At 39.8% G+C, this 17624-nt stretch overlaps 1 protein-coding gene across 2 annotated transcripts; it reads right to left on the bottom strand.

The window, feature by feature from the left end:
- Window positions 1-1406: 1406 nt before the first annotated feature.
- Window positions 1407-15804, bottom strand: LOC108087392. 2 transcript variants are annotated; one of them, XM_017184735.2, is made up of 7 exons: window positions 15610-15804; window positions 12910-13251; window positions 7645-7798; window positions 4668-4876; window positions 2754-2887; window positions 2396-2696; window positions 1407-1831 (listed from the first exon to the last, which is right to left on the bottom strand). In XM_017184735.2, exons 2-7 carry the CDS (start codon window positions 12956-12958, stop codon window positions 1689-1691), a joined length of 990 nt encoding a protein of 329 aa, XP_017040224.1. In that variant the 5' UTR covers window positions 12959-13251; window positions 15610-15804; the 3' UTR covers window positions 1407-1688. The 2 variants fall into 2 exon arrangements, with proteins under 2 accessions (XP_017040224.1, XP_017040223.1); XM_017184734.2 differs by lacking the exons at window positions 12910-13251; window positions 15610-15804 and having other exon boundaries at window positions 7645-7946.
- Between the last annotated feature and the right edge of the window lie 1820 nt (window positions 15805-17624).

Here is a 17624-nt window from a genome sequence, read left to right on the forward strand (position 1 = left end):
GCCAGGATTCTGTTCCTGCCGCCGCTTTATTGCCCCCCGAGATGAACTGGATCCTATACTCATCCTTCGGCTTAGTGCACAGAAAACCATAATCTATTATTTATATTGTTTAAAAATAATTCAATTTTTGAATATTTAATTAAAAAAGGCAAAATTTTTTGAATATTCCAAGAAAACGTAAGTTTTACTTAGTAAATAATTATTTCTTCAAATTATTTTCTGTGTACGAGTGCCGTGCTTTTAGTGCCTGAGCTCTCGAATGCAGGATGTTGAAGGGACTGTCCATCCACGGCGCAGATTACAAATAAATTATCGCTTAATAGTCTTTTTACGCTCGTCGCTTTTTCTGTTCTTTCTGGCCGGACAACTTTGATCCCTCATTTTTACATGACGAAGTTCGAAAAGCTTTTCCCTGCGTCGTTTTAATATGGCTATGTACTTTGCTTTTGCAGATGTAAAAAAATGGAATTTCTTTAACACAGACTGAGTGACTATATGACTGATTAAAAGTTGAACAAGAACCGCTTCGTCAAATTATTATTTATTTATATAAAATCAATAAAGCAAAATTACTTTCAGAGGCATGCCTCTTTAAAATTTGATTAAAATTAGAAAAGTTATGGACTTAGTTTTGAGTTTTGGTAAATTTTTAGCAAATCCAATTTTTGGGCATTTTGAAAAGGGGTTGTTATATTAAAATTGAAAAATCGGCCAAAAACGAAAAATTTTCTAATGATGCAGTTGGTTAAAGAATTAAAACATAAACTTTTACAGATATGCCACTTTAAAATCGGACTAAAATTGGAAAAGTAATAGACTTAGAATTAGTGAGTTTTGGTCCATTTTCAGCAAATCCTTTTTTTTTAATTTTGAAAGTAAACTTTTAGAGTTATGCCAAGTCGAAGCTAAGAGTTGATTTAACCACCATACTATTATATAAATTAAATCCAGAATGGAAGGCTTAAATTTGTTTCCCAGTGTTGGCACTCCGAGAAGATTGGCGCCGATATTGTGGGCTGGCGTTTGCAATGCCACAAACTTGCGTATGCAAAGGGGGATTGCAATCGAATTCATTGAATTCGATTTAAAAGCGAAATGAAAACGAGACTGACGAATCGAAGGGGGAGGGGAAAGGGATGCGGGGGCGTTGGAAATGCCTCTGTGGGCGTGGCGCACATAGTTGATACGCCCAAAGGCATGCGAGGAATGCGCCTCAAAAGGCGAAAAAAAAGTACAGAACAAAAAAATAAGTGAAACAATAAAGCGCAATGCGAACCAGAAAAGGGGGGTCCAACAGCATATTTAACGGCACTTTTGCGGTTATCAGGGGGCGGCAAAGAGTTGGGGGCGTGGCTGAAAAGGGACCAACAACAAAAAAAAAAAAAGAAGGAAAAACGCAAAGGGAGTCATTTGTTTGGTTGCGTGTTTATTGACGATGATTTCATTGTGTTCTTATAATTCGATTGCACACTTAAAGGCTATTTACAGGACTCGGTTGCCTACGCTTAAGTTAATTTCCCACTCGATATTTTCCCGTGACATTTATTACAATTATACATACATTACATTGATTTCTTTTTTTTAGTTGTAAATTCTCACGTGCATTTCAGTTGCTTAGAGCTACAAAAACGGGTAACAAAACAGCGCAGAAAAAACAAATGCAATCAAAACCGGAAACAAGGGAAAATTCACCGCGTCGCCGCCATTTTGTAGCGCGTCGACTTCCGTGCGCCATATTGAAATGTCAGCGGTGTGAAGAGTCGCACTGCGGTCATCGTCATCACAATTGCCACCAAAAGCACCTGCTGCACTTGTGCACTCCGAGTGGCAACTGAAACGGGAAAAGGCAGAGATAGATAGATATACATAGTAGGTATATGTGCAGGGAGAAGGAAAAGGAGGGGAAACCCCCGGTCAGAGGTCGCACTTTTATTAATTTGCGTTAAAAATTGTCCAAATAGCGAGACCGCGACCGGACTGTCACTCCGCGTCGAAACGTATTTATTTTTAATTAGCGGCCGCTGACATTGCGGTCAAGTGCATTAAAAGCAACGACGGCAAAGACACTTTAAACGCTAAATACGGACAGTCCAAATGCGTAGGTCATTAAGTTCCAATTTTGAGTAAAAAATACATATCTTTCGAGCATTCAATACGGGGAAAAGCTCTTTTGAAAATTAGTTTAAGCAATATTTGAATTTAAATGTATATTTTATGTGTTGATAATAAAACCAATTTTAAATTTTTTTTTTTTTTTAATATATCAACAGGACAACCATTTAATATACATGCATACTGGTTTTTCTTTTAATGGATTCTGTAACTAAATCCATTTTTGAACGACTTAGTTCTCATCTTAGTAAAGGGTAATTTTTACAGTTATGATATAGCTTACCTGATCTGGAGTTGATCAGCTTCTGATTCTTCTGATCAATTTCATCCCGGAAGAGCTGGGCAAACATGCTCACATCGCGTTGCAAATGGGGAAACCGATCGACTTCTGCCACACAACGCAATTCAAGACCAAGTCGAGCAGGTGAGATTGTCCGCTTTTGCTGGATTAGTTTTTGCAACTGGAGTTGGTGAAAGCGTGGTTCGTTGGCATAGAAATTTAGCTGGGAAATGATTCGACGCATGCTGTATTCATGGGCCACAATTGTGGTCTCGATACTAGGCACTAATTCAAGTGGGGAAACCTTCAAGAGGTTATATATTAATTGTTTTGAAGAGATAAAGTTTTGTGTTATCCTTACCTTTACCCCATTGATATACCAGGAGATTCTAGTAAAGAGGCTGGAAAAGTCGGTGCTGCAATTAACTTGAACATAGTCATCAAAGCGGTAAGTTGAGTGAAAGCTGCTGATGAGTGGATTATTTTGGGGAAGAGCTAAAAAATATGAGAATAAATTTAATAATAACAAAAACATATCACTCATAAATTAATATAATATATTAATGATAAAAATACATCATCAATTTCACGATAATACGTTTTATAATGCTAATGCAATTCCACCTATCCATCAAATATTTGTTTTCGTCTCTAACTAGTTGGAATAACGTTAAGTTACTCTACGAGAAGCATCCTTAAAGTGAAAGGAGCCCACTCAGATATGCGTGCGAGTGTGAGACAGATGACTTTCTCCCCGGCTGAGTGCATCTCAGCTCTTCAGTTACGTCCTTAGCTAATTTTAAACGCACATTACACATGCAAATGGCGCACCTTTTCTGTGCTAGAATTTTTGCTGCTTTTTTTTCTGCTGTTTCTGCCTCCGTTTGTTTTGCCCAAGTTCTCTATTTGCTTTTGATAAATTTTTAAAAATATTTTAGCAACAGCAGCAGCAGCAGTAGTAGCAGCAGTGCCGGGGAAAAAGCAGCAGAGCTTGAGGCATGACCGCCCCGCATCTACAAGATATTTATTTTATATCAGCGGAAAAATAGATGATCATAAAACACATGCAGAGAAACATCCTGTGGGGCAAAAGTAAAAGCGAAAATGGGAGGAAGGCGAAACGCACACGCTGCGCGGGAAATGACGGCAGCGGCAGAGGCTGAGGCAGTGGCAGAGGCGGTGGAAAAGCAGAAAAGCGGAGGCACTGGCGGAGCTTTTCATTTTAGCGATATCCTTTTTAAGCATAAAGTGCTGCCGTAAATCACAGACTCGCACACACATACAACTGCAAGTAGCAGCAGCAGGAAGGGTGCTCCGTTTGTATGTGTGTGTGAGTGTGTGGGTGTATGTGTGTATGTGTATGGGTGTACGGATGCGAATCACATGCATCTCTTGGTTACATTTTATGAACGCGCACTGTTCCTCTCGCGAGCACATCCTGGACGGCTGGCTGCCTCGCTTTCTGCTGCCTTCACAGCTTATCCTGTGCGTGTGCAGCACCACCTAGCTGCCACCCCCACCCACCATTACCCACTGGGAACCACCCAACCACCCAACCACCCACTGTTGCAGTGCAGAGGCAGCCACTTTGCCAGCTCGTCATATATACAAACGGCCCTGCATGTTTCTTGCAGTTTTCTTCCCCCGTTGTTTACTATTAAAATATCACGGAAATTACACATTTTACTCTGTTTATGCTGTGCAGCAGCAAAAGGAAGCGCGGTGGGAATACGCAAAAGGATAAATACACCTATACACTGAACCTAAAATAATATACCTAAAATGTACTAAGATTGTGTAGAGGTTTTAACAATTTTGTTATTTAAATATCATATAAGTTCGATACAAATATAAGAAAGTAAATCAAAGAAATTAAAATAAAGAAAAGGGTTAAGTTAATTAAAAGTTTTATACAGAATGACATGATTATGTAGAAAAACTAAATTCGTATTTTTTGAAATAGCAAAGAGTACAAATAAGATCGTTATTTTTTTGCGTCATTTATATATTTTCAAGACTATTTTTTTAAGTGTCTCTACGTTCTCCTGCATTTGCATCACGCTCCCGCAGATAGTTTTTGAGCACGTGCTTGTTGTTGCCAATGGTGCTGGGTTTGCCTTACCCACTGGCCCACTCTCGTTAATTTAAGACTAACAATTGGAATTGCATTTCATTACTCAAGCACCCTGCTCACTTGCAGTTCCCCTACCCTTTTTTCTTACCACTTCCCTTTTTCCTTCCCCTTTCCCTTTTCCACTCCCCTTGACAGACTCACCTTCGACGGTCATGTTGGCATCGCGTGCAGTTAGCTGAAAGTGAGGCGCATCGCCGGACACTTCGCACCTGTAGACGCCCGACGACTTGACGCCCAATAAATTGAGTTCCACGCGACAGGAGGATTCGTTGCACTCGTTTCCCTCATCGATCAGCTGCACGCCCTCCACGGCAAAAGGTATGTAGGTGGGCGGGGTGAGGGGGGAGTACCTGCAAGGATTGGGTGATTAATACACATAATATATGGTGGCAGAGATGCCCGAAACAGCTGGAACTAGAATTGAAATTTGAATAAAATATGTTGATAATATAAAACTTAATATAAATACCCTCAAAAATTCCTTTGACTTTAATAATTAGGTATCCTTGTAAAATATATTCTTTATTTTTTCTTATTTATCTCAGAGCTAAGAGTTAATATATAATTTCTTTGAAAGCCTTATTATCCTATTTCACCCGCTTAAAATTAGTCGTGCTCAACTAAAAAATAGCCATGCTGACAACACTTTATAGTGTCATTCGAGATGAGCTGGCAAAGTGGCCGCAAATTGCAAAAGGGACTCCACTCCCCTCTCCTCCCCCTTTCAACTGCCCTTCTCCCCTCCCTTCGAAAACCAACTGATAATCTACAGATGTGTGTCGTAGGCTTGGGTTAAAAGCTTTCAAAGCCATCAACGCAAACCGGCCAGGAAATGGAGGAATCGTTTCTCTTTTTCGCCACTCGCAGACAAGTGGCTTACATGCACTCAACCTTAACTGATTGCCAATGTGGGTTCGACGTGTGGAAAACTGGAAATGGGGCGTCCGTTCGACGAATTGCTGGAAAAGGGGGAAAAGTGCCGGGGAACTGAGAGCCGAGGGCAGCCCTTTAATTTGTTTTGTATTGTGGATTGATGCTCATTAATCCCGCAAATGCCTCAAAACATGTAAAAAGCGGAATCCACAACAAAAAGTGTTCAAGTGGAAAACTTGTCCGGCACACACAGCCAAACACTCGCACACACAAACAGTGGCCAAGTGGCTTTCGCCCCCACACTAAAAAAACCACATAAATAAAATCCTGGCTAAGGCAAAAAAATCGTTGCCTACTTTTGTGCGCTGTGGTAGTGTTGATAAGTCGCCTTCGAGCGCTACTTGTTAATAGCCATGATAGAAAAGAGGGCGTCCAGGGATAAAGGGGGCAGGGGGAGGGGGCGGTGCAGAAGTCCTCGGCCCGATTTCGCATTATTTGCCGCTTAGGCGGCAACTGCGGCAGCAAATCAACAAATTTGATAAGCAATATAAACGGCAACCGCCGACGACCGATGCTCGTTACAAGGGGATTTGTTTGGGACAGAAGCAGAATAATGCTTGAGTTTCTGCCTTTGGCTTTTGTGTTGGATCCCACACACAAAAAAGGCAAACTAAAGTACACATTAAATTAATTTTACTGAAGAATAGAAAGAAACGTTTGTCTTCTGATCCTTAAAGAAAGATATAAATTGACAACAATCCCTATGTTTTGACATTACCTTAATAAATGAATAATACTCTTAAAGGGATTAAAGTGCAAAAGTAAAGCTAAATGCTTCAAATCATTTTACTTTTACAAAATGGCCTGTCCTGACCAGTTAGTACAAATACCTGTGACAAATTTTGTCAAAAAAATGCTTATGCATTTCGTAACAAATATTTTATTACGAATGTTATATGAATACAATATTTAAAAAGTTGATGCAAAAGCCTTGAACTGTGAGCCATTGGCAATTAGTTGCCTTAAAACTCAAAGAAAAGAAAAATGTTGCAAGTTATTTGTGAACTTCTGGTGCTCGTTTTGTTGCACCAGTGTTTGCCTTAATTTGCATTCGGCTGGCAAGTGCAAGTGGAATTGCAATTTGCCTCGAGTTGACTTTTACGTGCTACTGTCTAATTAAAACTTTCGCCCGCCCCATGGGAATATCGCTAACTGTCTCGTTCCCTTTTTATTTTTTTGTTTTTTGTTTTTTTTTTCATTTCAGGCAGCTTTTCTCGCAGATTTTCTCTGTGCGGAGGAGTTCATACATGTGTGTGAGTTTCGCCCTAGTCATTTTTAATTAAGCAAAACGCTCTACAGGCACAGTGGATTTTTAGTTTTCGCATTCTAGTCAAGAGTGCGAGAAAGCTGGCCATAATAAAGTGCCATCTTGGGTCAAATGGCCTTTTAATCATCATATTTGGCAAGGCGAGCCAAAATATGTGCTCTTTTGGGCAATTAATTTGTTGTGTGGTCCGCTGCAAACGATGTGTGCATAAATAATAAAGGCCGCTTAACGGCCAACTTGTTTGAGGGAACGGCGAAGGGCTCGAAGCTTTCGTTTTGGCCAAACATTTAAATTAATTTGCCAACACAAATTAATTTATTTAATAATTAATTGACCAAGTAAGTCGGCCGACAATGAACATATTTGTGGGTACATATGTGCGTATTTCGTCCTCACAGAGAAAAGCACTCGAGGGGTCAGAGGTCACGGGGACCATGGCCCAGATTCCCGTGCAACTGACAGCTGCGTGTTGAAATAAATATCATAAATTATGGACATGAATAGTCCGTCTCGAAACTACCAGGTACAGCTATCATATTATTCGTTTAATAATCAAATACATTATTGTTGCTTAATGACGTTTCGGTGTTGAATTTCCGAATTCAATGGTTTTCTAATTAGTTTGTATTATTTGCCTATTCAATTAAATTAATGTTTTAATTATTATTTACCTATTGGTTGGTAACTTCTATAGATATTGAAGAGTAGATTATAATTTTATTGATTATATTTTAACATTTAATGAAATTTATCTGCTGCCTAAGGTTTCGCTTACAAAACTGCATTCGATTCTCTTAAATTGCTTTGCATTGTTTAATCCGAGCTTTGTTAGGTAATCGTTGTTATAATATTTATTACATAACACGCCGAGTGGTTACTTAAAAAAATATATATTTCATGGGCTTTATTCGTACTTACCTAAAAAACTCCTTTCCGTTTTTGTACCACTTAACCGAATTTAACGTGTGACCACTTATGTCATAGCTGCAGGATAATGTCACGTTATCACGAAAATCAACAATTTGTGGCACATTGATGTCAGTCACACGTAGACACTGAATGCGCCGCACAACTGCCAGGGTGGAAATGTTGGGGATTTTCCGGGGACGAGACGAGCAGAGCAGAGGGGCGAATGTTAGTCCCATGCAGCGAGATGAAAAACGTCAGATAAAATGATGAGAAATGCCATAAAAATGGTGAATAAAAAAGAATAAATACGAAAAGCTGGCAACGAAATGAAAATGTTTTGCATTCGTCTGCTTTAAATTGAAGCATTAAACCAGTCCCACAGAATCTAGATTCCTTGTCAGAGATTGTGTGGTAATAAAAAATTATCATTTGATTATTTTCCGAACGCAGGGGTTGAAACTTGTTCTCCAGCAGAAAAAACTTTGCAAATTTTAGGGGATAACTTAGAAGACAATTTCGTTCCCACAACAAATTAAAGTTTTGATTTTCGTCTTATGGTGTAGAATGTTTTTAAGCCACTGTTATTATATTATTTTTGGCTAATTAAAAAATGTTAAAAATGTTAAAAATTGCTGAAATTGAGAAAGACCAGATGAAAATATATTAATGTTCTTAGTTTTTTTTTTATTTTAAAAACCATATTTAAAATATGTAGTTTTCTATCTTCTTCAAAATAATTTTTTTTTATTTTTTCCTATTGGTTTTATATAGTCAATTTTGTTTACCAAATTCCACTTCAGAATTATTTACAATTTCCTTCCGCTCGTTCTTTGCACCATTCATTGTTGCAAATTGAGAAACACGCTTAATCGCTGCTCTGCATTTTAAGCTTATCAAAAGTAAAATGGAAATGGTACGAATTAAAGCATTTTGTGGGGGCGGGGAAAAACGAACAAGAGCAACCGACGCACAACTCCTAATTGAATGAACTTGTAGAAATGCTGAGCACTAAAACTCAGACAGAGTTTTCGCAGCAACAAAAACACACTAAACGCTGCCACCGACAACAATAGCAACAACAGCAACAAACCGCGTGCTGGTTTTTACAATTTGCAGAACGCTTTTAAGTGCAAACAGACAGGGCGAGAGTAAAAGGGGTGGGGTGAAAAAAAGAGGGAAAAATGCCGGAAAAAATGGTTAATATCATTAGCTGCAATGGGTTTTTGTTGCTACCGCTGCTGCTGCTGCTTTTGCCTCGGTGTTTTCCTCGCTCCTTATATTTGCGCTAAATGCCGAAGTTGCTGCCGGGTAGAATTTCCATAATCTTGGCCCTGTCAGTTGCTGCAGTTGAAGATGCAATTGCAAGTGGAGCACACTGCCGCATGATAAGCAAGAAATCCGCGAGACGTCGCCAAGTGGAAGCCAACAACTTGTGCATAATTTTCGCAAATCGCATTAGGTAACAGCAGCAACAGCACCAGCGAAAGAATCACCAGCAACAGCAACACCACCAAAAACACGAGCAACATCAACAGCAGCAGCAACAGCAGCAGCAACAACAGCTGTTGCAGCAACAGTTGCAACTGCAACACTCGTGAATTTAATTTGTCGCAGTTTACAGTTGAAATAACTTGCAAGGATGTCAAAAGTTGCGATTGCCGAAGGCACCACCACGAGCAGAGTATTTATTTTCGGCTTGTTCAAGTTTGGCGTCCTGCGAGGAGAATCCCTTTGAGTTGGTGTAACATCTGGAAAATGGGAAAAACGGGGCGCTGGCAGACAGGCAGGCAAACTTGTTTAAACTTTCAATAGACAAACATGGCAAAAGTGCCTGCCTGATTCTGTTTCTGATTCTGATTCCTGGTTCTGGTCCTGATTCCGATTGTGATTCGGAATCCTATCCTGACATGAGTCCTTTGAAGCATGTCAAAGCAGCCGACGAACAACAACAGGAGCAGGAGCCGGAGCAGTAGCAGGAGCAACATCGAGGAGCAACAGCAGCAACAAGGACGACAATGGCAAACACATTTGCAAATGGCAGCGGCAACCGCAGCTTAATGACAGCCGTAGAGGAAAAGTAAATGGAAAACTTCACCTGCGCGACTAAAAGACAGGACACAACTGTTGTTTGCGGTTGTGTGTGCGTGTACGTGTAGGTGTGTGTGTGTGTACGGTGTGTAAGTGTGCCTTGGCTGCTTGCTTGTATATGTAAATAATAAAAATAAGTACATCAAATGCAGACAAACGAAACTTTTTGCACGGCAATCAACGCACTTGAGTGAACTTTGCTGCCTAACAACCAGAGCCACGAGAAGATCCCACGGCTCAGACTGAGGATGAAACCGAGTCGATGGAGGGCCAACACAACACAAGACAGCACATCAATTTGTTGTTGCTTCTGTGCACTCTTCAAAAATGCTTTCACAAATTGTATTCTATAATGTTATTTATCAGCTATATAACAATGTTTTAATAGGTAATAAACAAAATCAATTGCAGCGGAAATTTAAACGGTAATGAATAATACCAATTCTTATTTGTTTGCTTTCCTAAACAATTTGTATATGGGATTTCGATTTTAGCAAATGTAAATAATTGTTTCAATTTTCCTCTATACATTCCGAAATAAATGGGTTTTTAAGAGCCACATGACCCAAATAAAATTGGGTTAAAATCATTGATAGAGCAACTTTAAAATTTGTAGCAAACCCTTGTTGTTTATGTACCTAAGGTTTATTGTGAAAGGAAAATTAATTTAGTGAAATTCAGATATGATTTTGCCTAGTGTAGTTTCCTATTCTGATTGTCTGGCGCAGCTGTTCGCTTGTGGAACCCACGAAGCTCCGCAAACAAAGAAGACATCTCAGCCAGTTCTAATGAAAGTCAAGGGCCAAAAGCAGTTCAATAAGCTCTTCTGCTCCGTCGGCTGCTGAGACTGCTTTAATAGGGGAGACCCAGGATCCCAGGAATAGTTTGGGGAAACACGAAATGTATTTTGACTATATTTCTTCGACTGAGATCAAATCCGCTTTAAGCATTTGCCGCCGAGCGAACGATAAACGCTCGAACAGACAAATCTGCAGTAAACCGAGGGAAAAGTAAGCAGCCCAAGGAGCCGGAAAAGCGAGGGGGAAAATCGGAGGGGCCAAGCGTCTATAATTTGCATACAAATGCGGGGCCAACAACGGCAAGTGGGACATTGGATTCTGGGTTCTTGGTGCCACCAGTTTGGCTCGAGGTGGGAGTTTGTTTTAGTTTGGCTCTGGCCTCTGCTGCGGCAAACAAACACAAATAAAGATGCTAATCTCAGCAAAGCGCAGTGGCTTCAAAAAAAAGAGAAGAAAAAATACCAAAAAAAAAAAACAAGTGGAAAATCGAGCAGCTAAACGAGCAACACGAGCTGGCCAAGTTGGGCGGAAAAAGCTTGGCCAGAAACCACGCTCGAGATTTCTCAGCTGCTGATGCGTGGCTCCGTTGTTTTTGGCTTGTGTTTTCCTGTTTCCCCTGATTTCCCTGTTTTTGTACACAAATCCCATTTGGTATGCAGCTGCAAATGCGTGAAAGTTTAAACTTGATTTGAGTGAGACTCCCAGCCTCGGCTGCAACTTCAGCTTCAACTGCTGAATTGGCAAGCGGCTTTGTCAGATTCTTGGCCACATAACATGCGAGTCTCCCACTGAATTTTGCGGGTTGCCGGGCGAAAGGGAAGTGTAATTTTTGTGTGCAAACATGGCAGAGACATCGCATCGTTTGCTCAGCCTTCGGGGAGAATGGAAAAAGGAAACGCACACTTACTAAAATTGAAGACACTTATAAAATCGGCAATTTGTTTAAATAAACTTTATGGCACTCGGGGCCGGGTGAGCAGAGAGTCGACTCGACTCCATTGCCGCTGTTGTAGCCAAATATTTATTTTGTAGCAGCCAGCCACTGTTTGCAGTGAATTTTAAGAGCGTCTATAAATTTTAGAAAAGTGCAAATAAAATATAGCGAGCGAGTGTCTCTCATCGTTGCCACAGTTTTTAGATGGTGGTGGGGTAAATCCTTTAAGGCGTACTCCGGTTTGAAATTGTCGCATTTATGTTTGGTTTATGCAAATGTCCTGCCATCGGAGCCGAGTGTCGTGGCATTTGTCAATGTCTGTGTCTATGTCCTTGTCCTTGCTATTTGAGGTTCCTCAAACAATGCATAAACTCGTTAAAGAGGACGCTCCGCAAACTGTGCACATCGTTTCACATTTGTTTGGCATTCTTTTTGGGTAATGAATATGCTTTGCATATTGCAAATTTGAATAAACAAAAATTGTTAAACAAATTTGAGAGGCGAATAAAAGCGCCCGATTCAATTGAAATTTAATCTAAACGAGGTCAGAAAAATGGCGCTTGAAATAAATTCCACCAAATCGAAATGGTTGACAGTACCCATATTTAGTTTGGGAGATATTAAATAACGCTTTATGGTTATGGAGAGTTTTTAAATTGATTTAATTTAGTTTAGTTTGCTCAGCTAATCCGGCTTAAATTCTATATATTTTTTTATTTACATATTCCCATGGATTTTTATTTAACAGATACTGCTACTGTATTTTTAATTTTTGACTCTCTAAAAGTTTAACTCGAAATTCTTTTTGCACAATATTGCTCATCCGCCGTGTTGCCTGAGCAGAAAAAGAAAGTGGCCGCAGTGAAAAAGAAAAAACCCCGCTTATCTGAGGCAGACACATTAAAGCTAATTGAAATTATTATTTTTATTCCGATGCCAAGTTGGGACGGTCTCGGTTCATTTTGCCTTTCATTGGGCCATAATTAAAAGTGTATTTAAAAAACAATTTCGGTGGCATAAAATTAACATAAATTGATGCGGTCGAGGTCGGGTCAAAACAGAGAGAGAGAGAGTGTATTGGCCGGGTTGAAAGGCGGCGACACCCAAACAAACACATTTATTGCTATGCTAATTTCGTGTTCGGGTCACACGGAGGCCAACTGCACAAAAGCGTCGACCGGAAACGGAAATGCCTAAATGACTAAAGTCATAGTGTTAGTGTTTGTGTGAATGTGAGTGTCGGTGTGTGTGTGTGTATGTGTGCGGGAGCCACAAAGTTGCCGACATCGTGGACTTTGTCGTAAAAAGGTTTGCGGCGGCTTGCCAAAGGATTAAAAGCAAAAGGCAATAAAATGAAAAGTTTCAAATATTTTCATTATTACGACCGAGGGCGAGAAGGAGAAGGAGGCTCTCTCTCTCTTTCTCTATCCTGTGGGTTGGACTTTAACTTACCCAGCAGCATGTGCACGCCCAGCTGCAGCAGCCAGCGGCCAAGGTCCATTGTGGGCAGTTGCCTTTAAAGTCCCCAGCTGATTTTGATCCTGCTCCCCGGCCGCATGGAACAATATCGGTGTGGACTTTGGACGCCAAAAGGACGAAGCGGGCGGCAAACTTTGCTCTTTTTTTGGCCAAACTCAATGGCCGGCCATATTTTCTATTAGTCCAAACTTTCGAGGGGGACCCAAAAACTTTTTCTGCTCTACGCGCCGCCTCTCATGATTACATCGTCCTCTATCTACATAGATATAGTTTCGATATCGATAAATGCCATTGACAGGTCAGCGGGCCAATGAGCTAGAAAAATAAATGGAGAATCCTTGTTAGCAAAAGGAAACGTTTGCAGTGCTTTTTTGTTTTAAGGTTATTAAATTTGAAAAGTTTTTTGGCGTCAAAGCACAAACAACATTCATCGTCGAACCTCTGTGCACATAGAGAAAATAAATTGAAGACTAGTAAGGAAATGAATCTGTTTACCAGTAATACAAAACTTACTCAAACATTCCTCTATCAGTGGAAAAATTGTATTTATAAAAAATGAATTTCCATATACGCTTTATTTTATAAATTCAATATTTTTTATACTTTTCATATTTTTTTCCAGTGTAAATCTATATTTCTATCTCTCACCCGCACATGTCTGACTTTTGTAAAGTTTCGGTTTGGCTTTTTTATTAAACTTTTTCGCTTTCATTCCTTTTGGCCACTGCATTTGTTTATTGTCATTGTCAGCGTTATTTAAACGTTGACAGTTTCAAAAATTCACCGAGCTCCGACAACAGGAAAGGCAGCAAAAGAAAAAAAAACGAAAAAATTTGAAAATATAGCAGACAACTTTGTCTGCCTCGGAAGCCAAAAATTCCCATAGCTGGCCGAGGTCCAGGCGGAATCTCAAAGTCTGGGCAACAGACATCCTGACCTCCGCAGGACGCTCCGGGCTTTGTGGCACAAAGTCCTTTAATGCTCTAATCAAATTGTGGCTTCTTTTTTGTGGGCTTCCCCTCGTTAATGTTGTTGTTATTGTTGCTGATGCTGTCCTCATTGTTTTGGTTTCATTGACGCGTTTATTAAAATTACCGTGGCGAAGTTTTTCCTGCGGAACGGCACTTTATTTTTAAAAATCAGACAGACAGACGAACAGAAGACCCGTGGAGGTGCGATGTTTGCTTGTTACTAAAAATATTCGGAGGGTTTTGCAGGATACCGGGGAGTCTGAATGAACAAATTACAATTGTGATTGAGGCAGACAGGAAAACAGAAATGGCTAAAGGAAGGAAGCAAGGAACAACTGCAAAGTGTATCCGGTAAATATTTGATTATTACGGCTATATTAAAATCAATTCAAAAATAACTGGGCCATGGATGGCCATTTTGGGAATAATTAATTTTAGAAGCTGGCGGAACGAAAGCTAAGGTAAAGTGGGATAATTATAGTTCATGTGCCACTACTTTAATTCTGTGCAAAAATAAATAAATGGAGAAATGAAAGTATAAATACTTTAAGAAATGAAACAAAACCCATTTTAGTGATTTATATCAAGTTTACAAATTTGATAAAGATTTACTAGATGGTATCAATTTAAATTGTATGGAAATGAAAGAGAAAATAATAAAATCCATACGGTAAAAGCCTTCATAAATTCATGGTTATTATTTAAAGCTTTGTGTTCGTTTTAATTAAAGCTGTAATTTGTTATCTCCAGTTTTTAGCTCAGTAAGCAAACCGAAACGTTGTCAAATCAAAAATCGAAGAGGCATTGTTCTATCTTTGTGAGACTTGAATACTTGTTAATTGAATTATTCCTATGCAATTCGCATTGCTGATTGACGTGATCTAGAAGAGCAATAGATGCCAGGACATAAAAATATTTGGACAGAAATATGACTTGCAATTCCCCAGGCCAGGAATGCCACTCAAACATGTACATGTCAGATAACGAAATCAAATAAAGGACCATGGCAAATGCTAAAAATTCTTTCAACATGCTGGAGACAATTCAAATCGAAATGATTTGAATCGAATTGATTGTTGCAAAGGCAACTTCGCTTATGCAATTAGACAAATGCTTTGTGCTTGCAACTTGCTGCTGCTGAAACACAAGCACTTTTCCCCGAGGCTCTTCTGTCTTTCAATTATTTTGAAAATATCAAATTAATGGCAATATCGGCTGGCACTTGACGTTTTCATTTCCACTTCGATTTCCATTCCGATTTCGACTTCCATTGGCAGTTGCAGTTGTTTGGCATATCAATTTGCTCTCAATTTGTTGTGCATTAACATGGCGTATACGCAACATGTTTCCCATCGACGGAGACAATGTCAAGCACTCACACACAGACACTAACATCCGCATGACCCTAAATGGAACACACACACACACACGTACGAGAGCGAAATAGTGACTTAAACAGCTCTGCTTGAAGCTGAGTTAATTACTTAATGGCAATGTAATGTATACACATACATAATTAACAAACATTTCATTGACTGGCTTAAATGACACACATGCACACACACACACACACACGTGACCTCTCTCTCTCACACATATGCATACCCCTCTCCTTCTCTACTAAAATCTACACATGACTTGTGAAATATTTATGAGCTTTTCAGCCTGCCACTGCAGTTGCATTTGCTGTATGAACATATACCTCGATTTGCATAAATCCATAATTTCACTGCATGTGTGTGGTAATTTTCGTATTTTTGTTTGTTTGTTTTTTCTATATTGAAGTACTCTAGTTTATAGTTTTCGGGCTTCAGTTCGATGTGTTTGTTTGTTGACGCCGATTGACAACAACAGCTGAACCGTACCGCTCCGCTCGGCAGCCTTTTCCCTTCGTACCGCTCCGCACCAAAGTTGCCGTTAAACTGACTCCGGCCTGCGGATTTCGGTCTCGGGATTCCGCCGCGGATTCTGAGCAACTCTTTGATGCCATGGACATACTTTCGCAGGTCCTCCGATGCTCCAGCTTCGTTTTTGATCGGAAAGTTCACAGAGAATTGCAAAACTGCAAGAGAAACGGGATATTCGGGTTTTTTAAGGAGAGAGAGAGGTGTTGCTTATATCTTTGGGCGCGGTATTTCTCTTCGATTGTCTCTTGCTCCTGTTCGTCCTTAAAATTTTTGGGATGCTGTTAATGTTATATTTGTGGTTTTGTGGGGACTGTTAATGGAAGCTAACAGAGTGGAGACTTTTAAACAACTGTAATCAAGCAGTAACATAAAATGTTACTAGTAGCAGCGTGCCGAAAATGTAAATCAAATGTTAATAATGTTAAAATAAATGTAAAATATTTTGCATTACTTGTTGTTGAAGCTTAAGGTTAGATGATATTAAACTTTGGCAGGTATTTGCCGTTATTTTTTATAACAGTTTTAAACCTGTTTTCTCGGCCAGATTTTTAGGCAAGTCCTTACAAAATGTTTTAAATAAAAAGCCTTTTTTATCGATGCTCGTTGAACCTGTTTTAAAAGTATACAAAATATCTTACCTGCTTTCTAGCCACGAAAATATTTTAGACAACTCCCACTCTTACCCTAATCCCTAGCTGCTTAGTACTGCATTAACCCGCGACGGCCTTGTGCAGCGAAGTAGACAATTGGAAACAACATTTTCCACCCACTTCCACTGCCGGCGATGCGGCGGCCAAATCCTATTAGCCACATGCCAGTCTTTGTCGCTGTTGGCCGCATTTTGGCCAGCAGACATGGCGGAATGCACCCCGTATCCTGCAGGTTTAAGCCGCAGCTGCAGTCGCAGCTCCGTTCGAAAAAGAAATGGAATTTCGCCGGCAAGCCGCTTACTTTCTTATCGATTTCATTTGTTGTGCTTGTAAAAAGGGCAGGCGGCAGGAACAAATGGCAAATGGCTGCAGTTATCAGTCACTTGCAGAGTTGCAGCTGCTGCTCTTGGCAAGGCCAAATCTGGGTTATCTCGTCCTGTTCCTGATTCTCCAGCTGGAGCTGAAGCCCCTGCAGCTGTCAACCCGGTTGATGTTAATGTTGTGGTTTGTTGCAGTCCTGTCATTCCGATGCAACACACAATGACTTTGTATTAGAAACTTAAAAAGAGTTGAAGGTTTTATTACCATCTCTAGCACTATGAGAAATAGGTTTAAAAAATAAATTTAAGCTTGGTCAACAAGTTCATTCATATATCCTTTCAGAAAATATAACTGAAAAAGTCCATTATGTAATCGAGTTTTCCTTAATGGCTTGCCAGTTAATGGTTAATTCAAATTGTGTTAAAAATAAATTCAACTCAAATCAATTCAAATGCATTTTCCACTCTGCTCGTCTGGCAATAATTAATTTCTGTAAATTGACGTCACCGTCACCGGGTAGCTTGTTAAAAATCAATAAAGCTTATGGGCTTAATGAGCTCAATGGGCGCGCTAGGTTCCAGTGCCACGCCCTCGCCATTTGGACGCATTAAGCTGATTTAATATTCAAGTTTTTATCGAATATATTTCGCACACTTTGCCACCAACTTACATCGCCACAAACTGAAAACGTTCCAGCATATTTATTTAATTTCAGGCATTAATGTCGCCTGTCCACTCCAGGGATTTGTACTAGGTTACGAGGTGGGATCGAAAACTATTTGGTTCAATGGTGTTTCTTTTATTATTTGTTGTTTATTTATATATTTAAGCAATTTTCT

This window comes from Drosophila ficusphila, unplaced genomic scaffold (assembly GCF_018152265.1).
Source record: "Drosophila ficusphila isolate 14025-0441.05 unplaced genomic scaffold, ASM1815226v1 contig_791, whole genome shotgun sequence".
Lineage (NCBI taxonomy): Eukaryota > Metazoa > Arthropoda > Insecta > Diptera > Drosophilidae > Drosophila > Drosophila ficusphila.

Bases quoted from the DNA above. Each gene is read 5' to 3' on its own strand.
- LOC108087392 (XM_017184734.2), bottom strand. From the start codon at position 7,871: ATGGGACTAACATTCGCCCCTCTGCTCTGCTCGTCTCGTCCCCGGAAA. The intron at 2,697-2,753 runs GTAAGGATAACA...AACCTCTTGAAG, and splicing joins GGTATATCAATGGGGTAAAG to GTTTCCCCACTTGAATTAGT. The intron at 1,832-2,395 runs GTAAGCTATATC...TTCCCGTTTCAG, and splicing joins GCTGATCAACTCCAGATCAG to TTGCCACTCGGAGTGCACAA.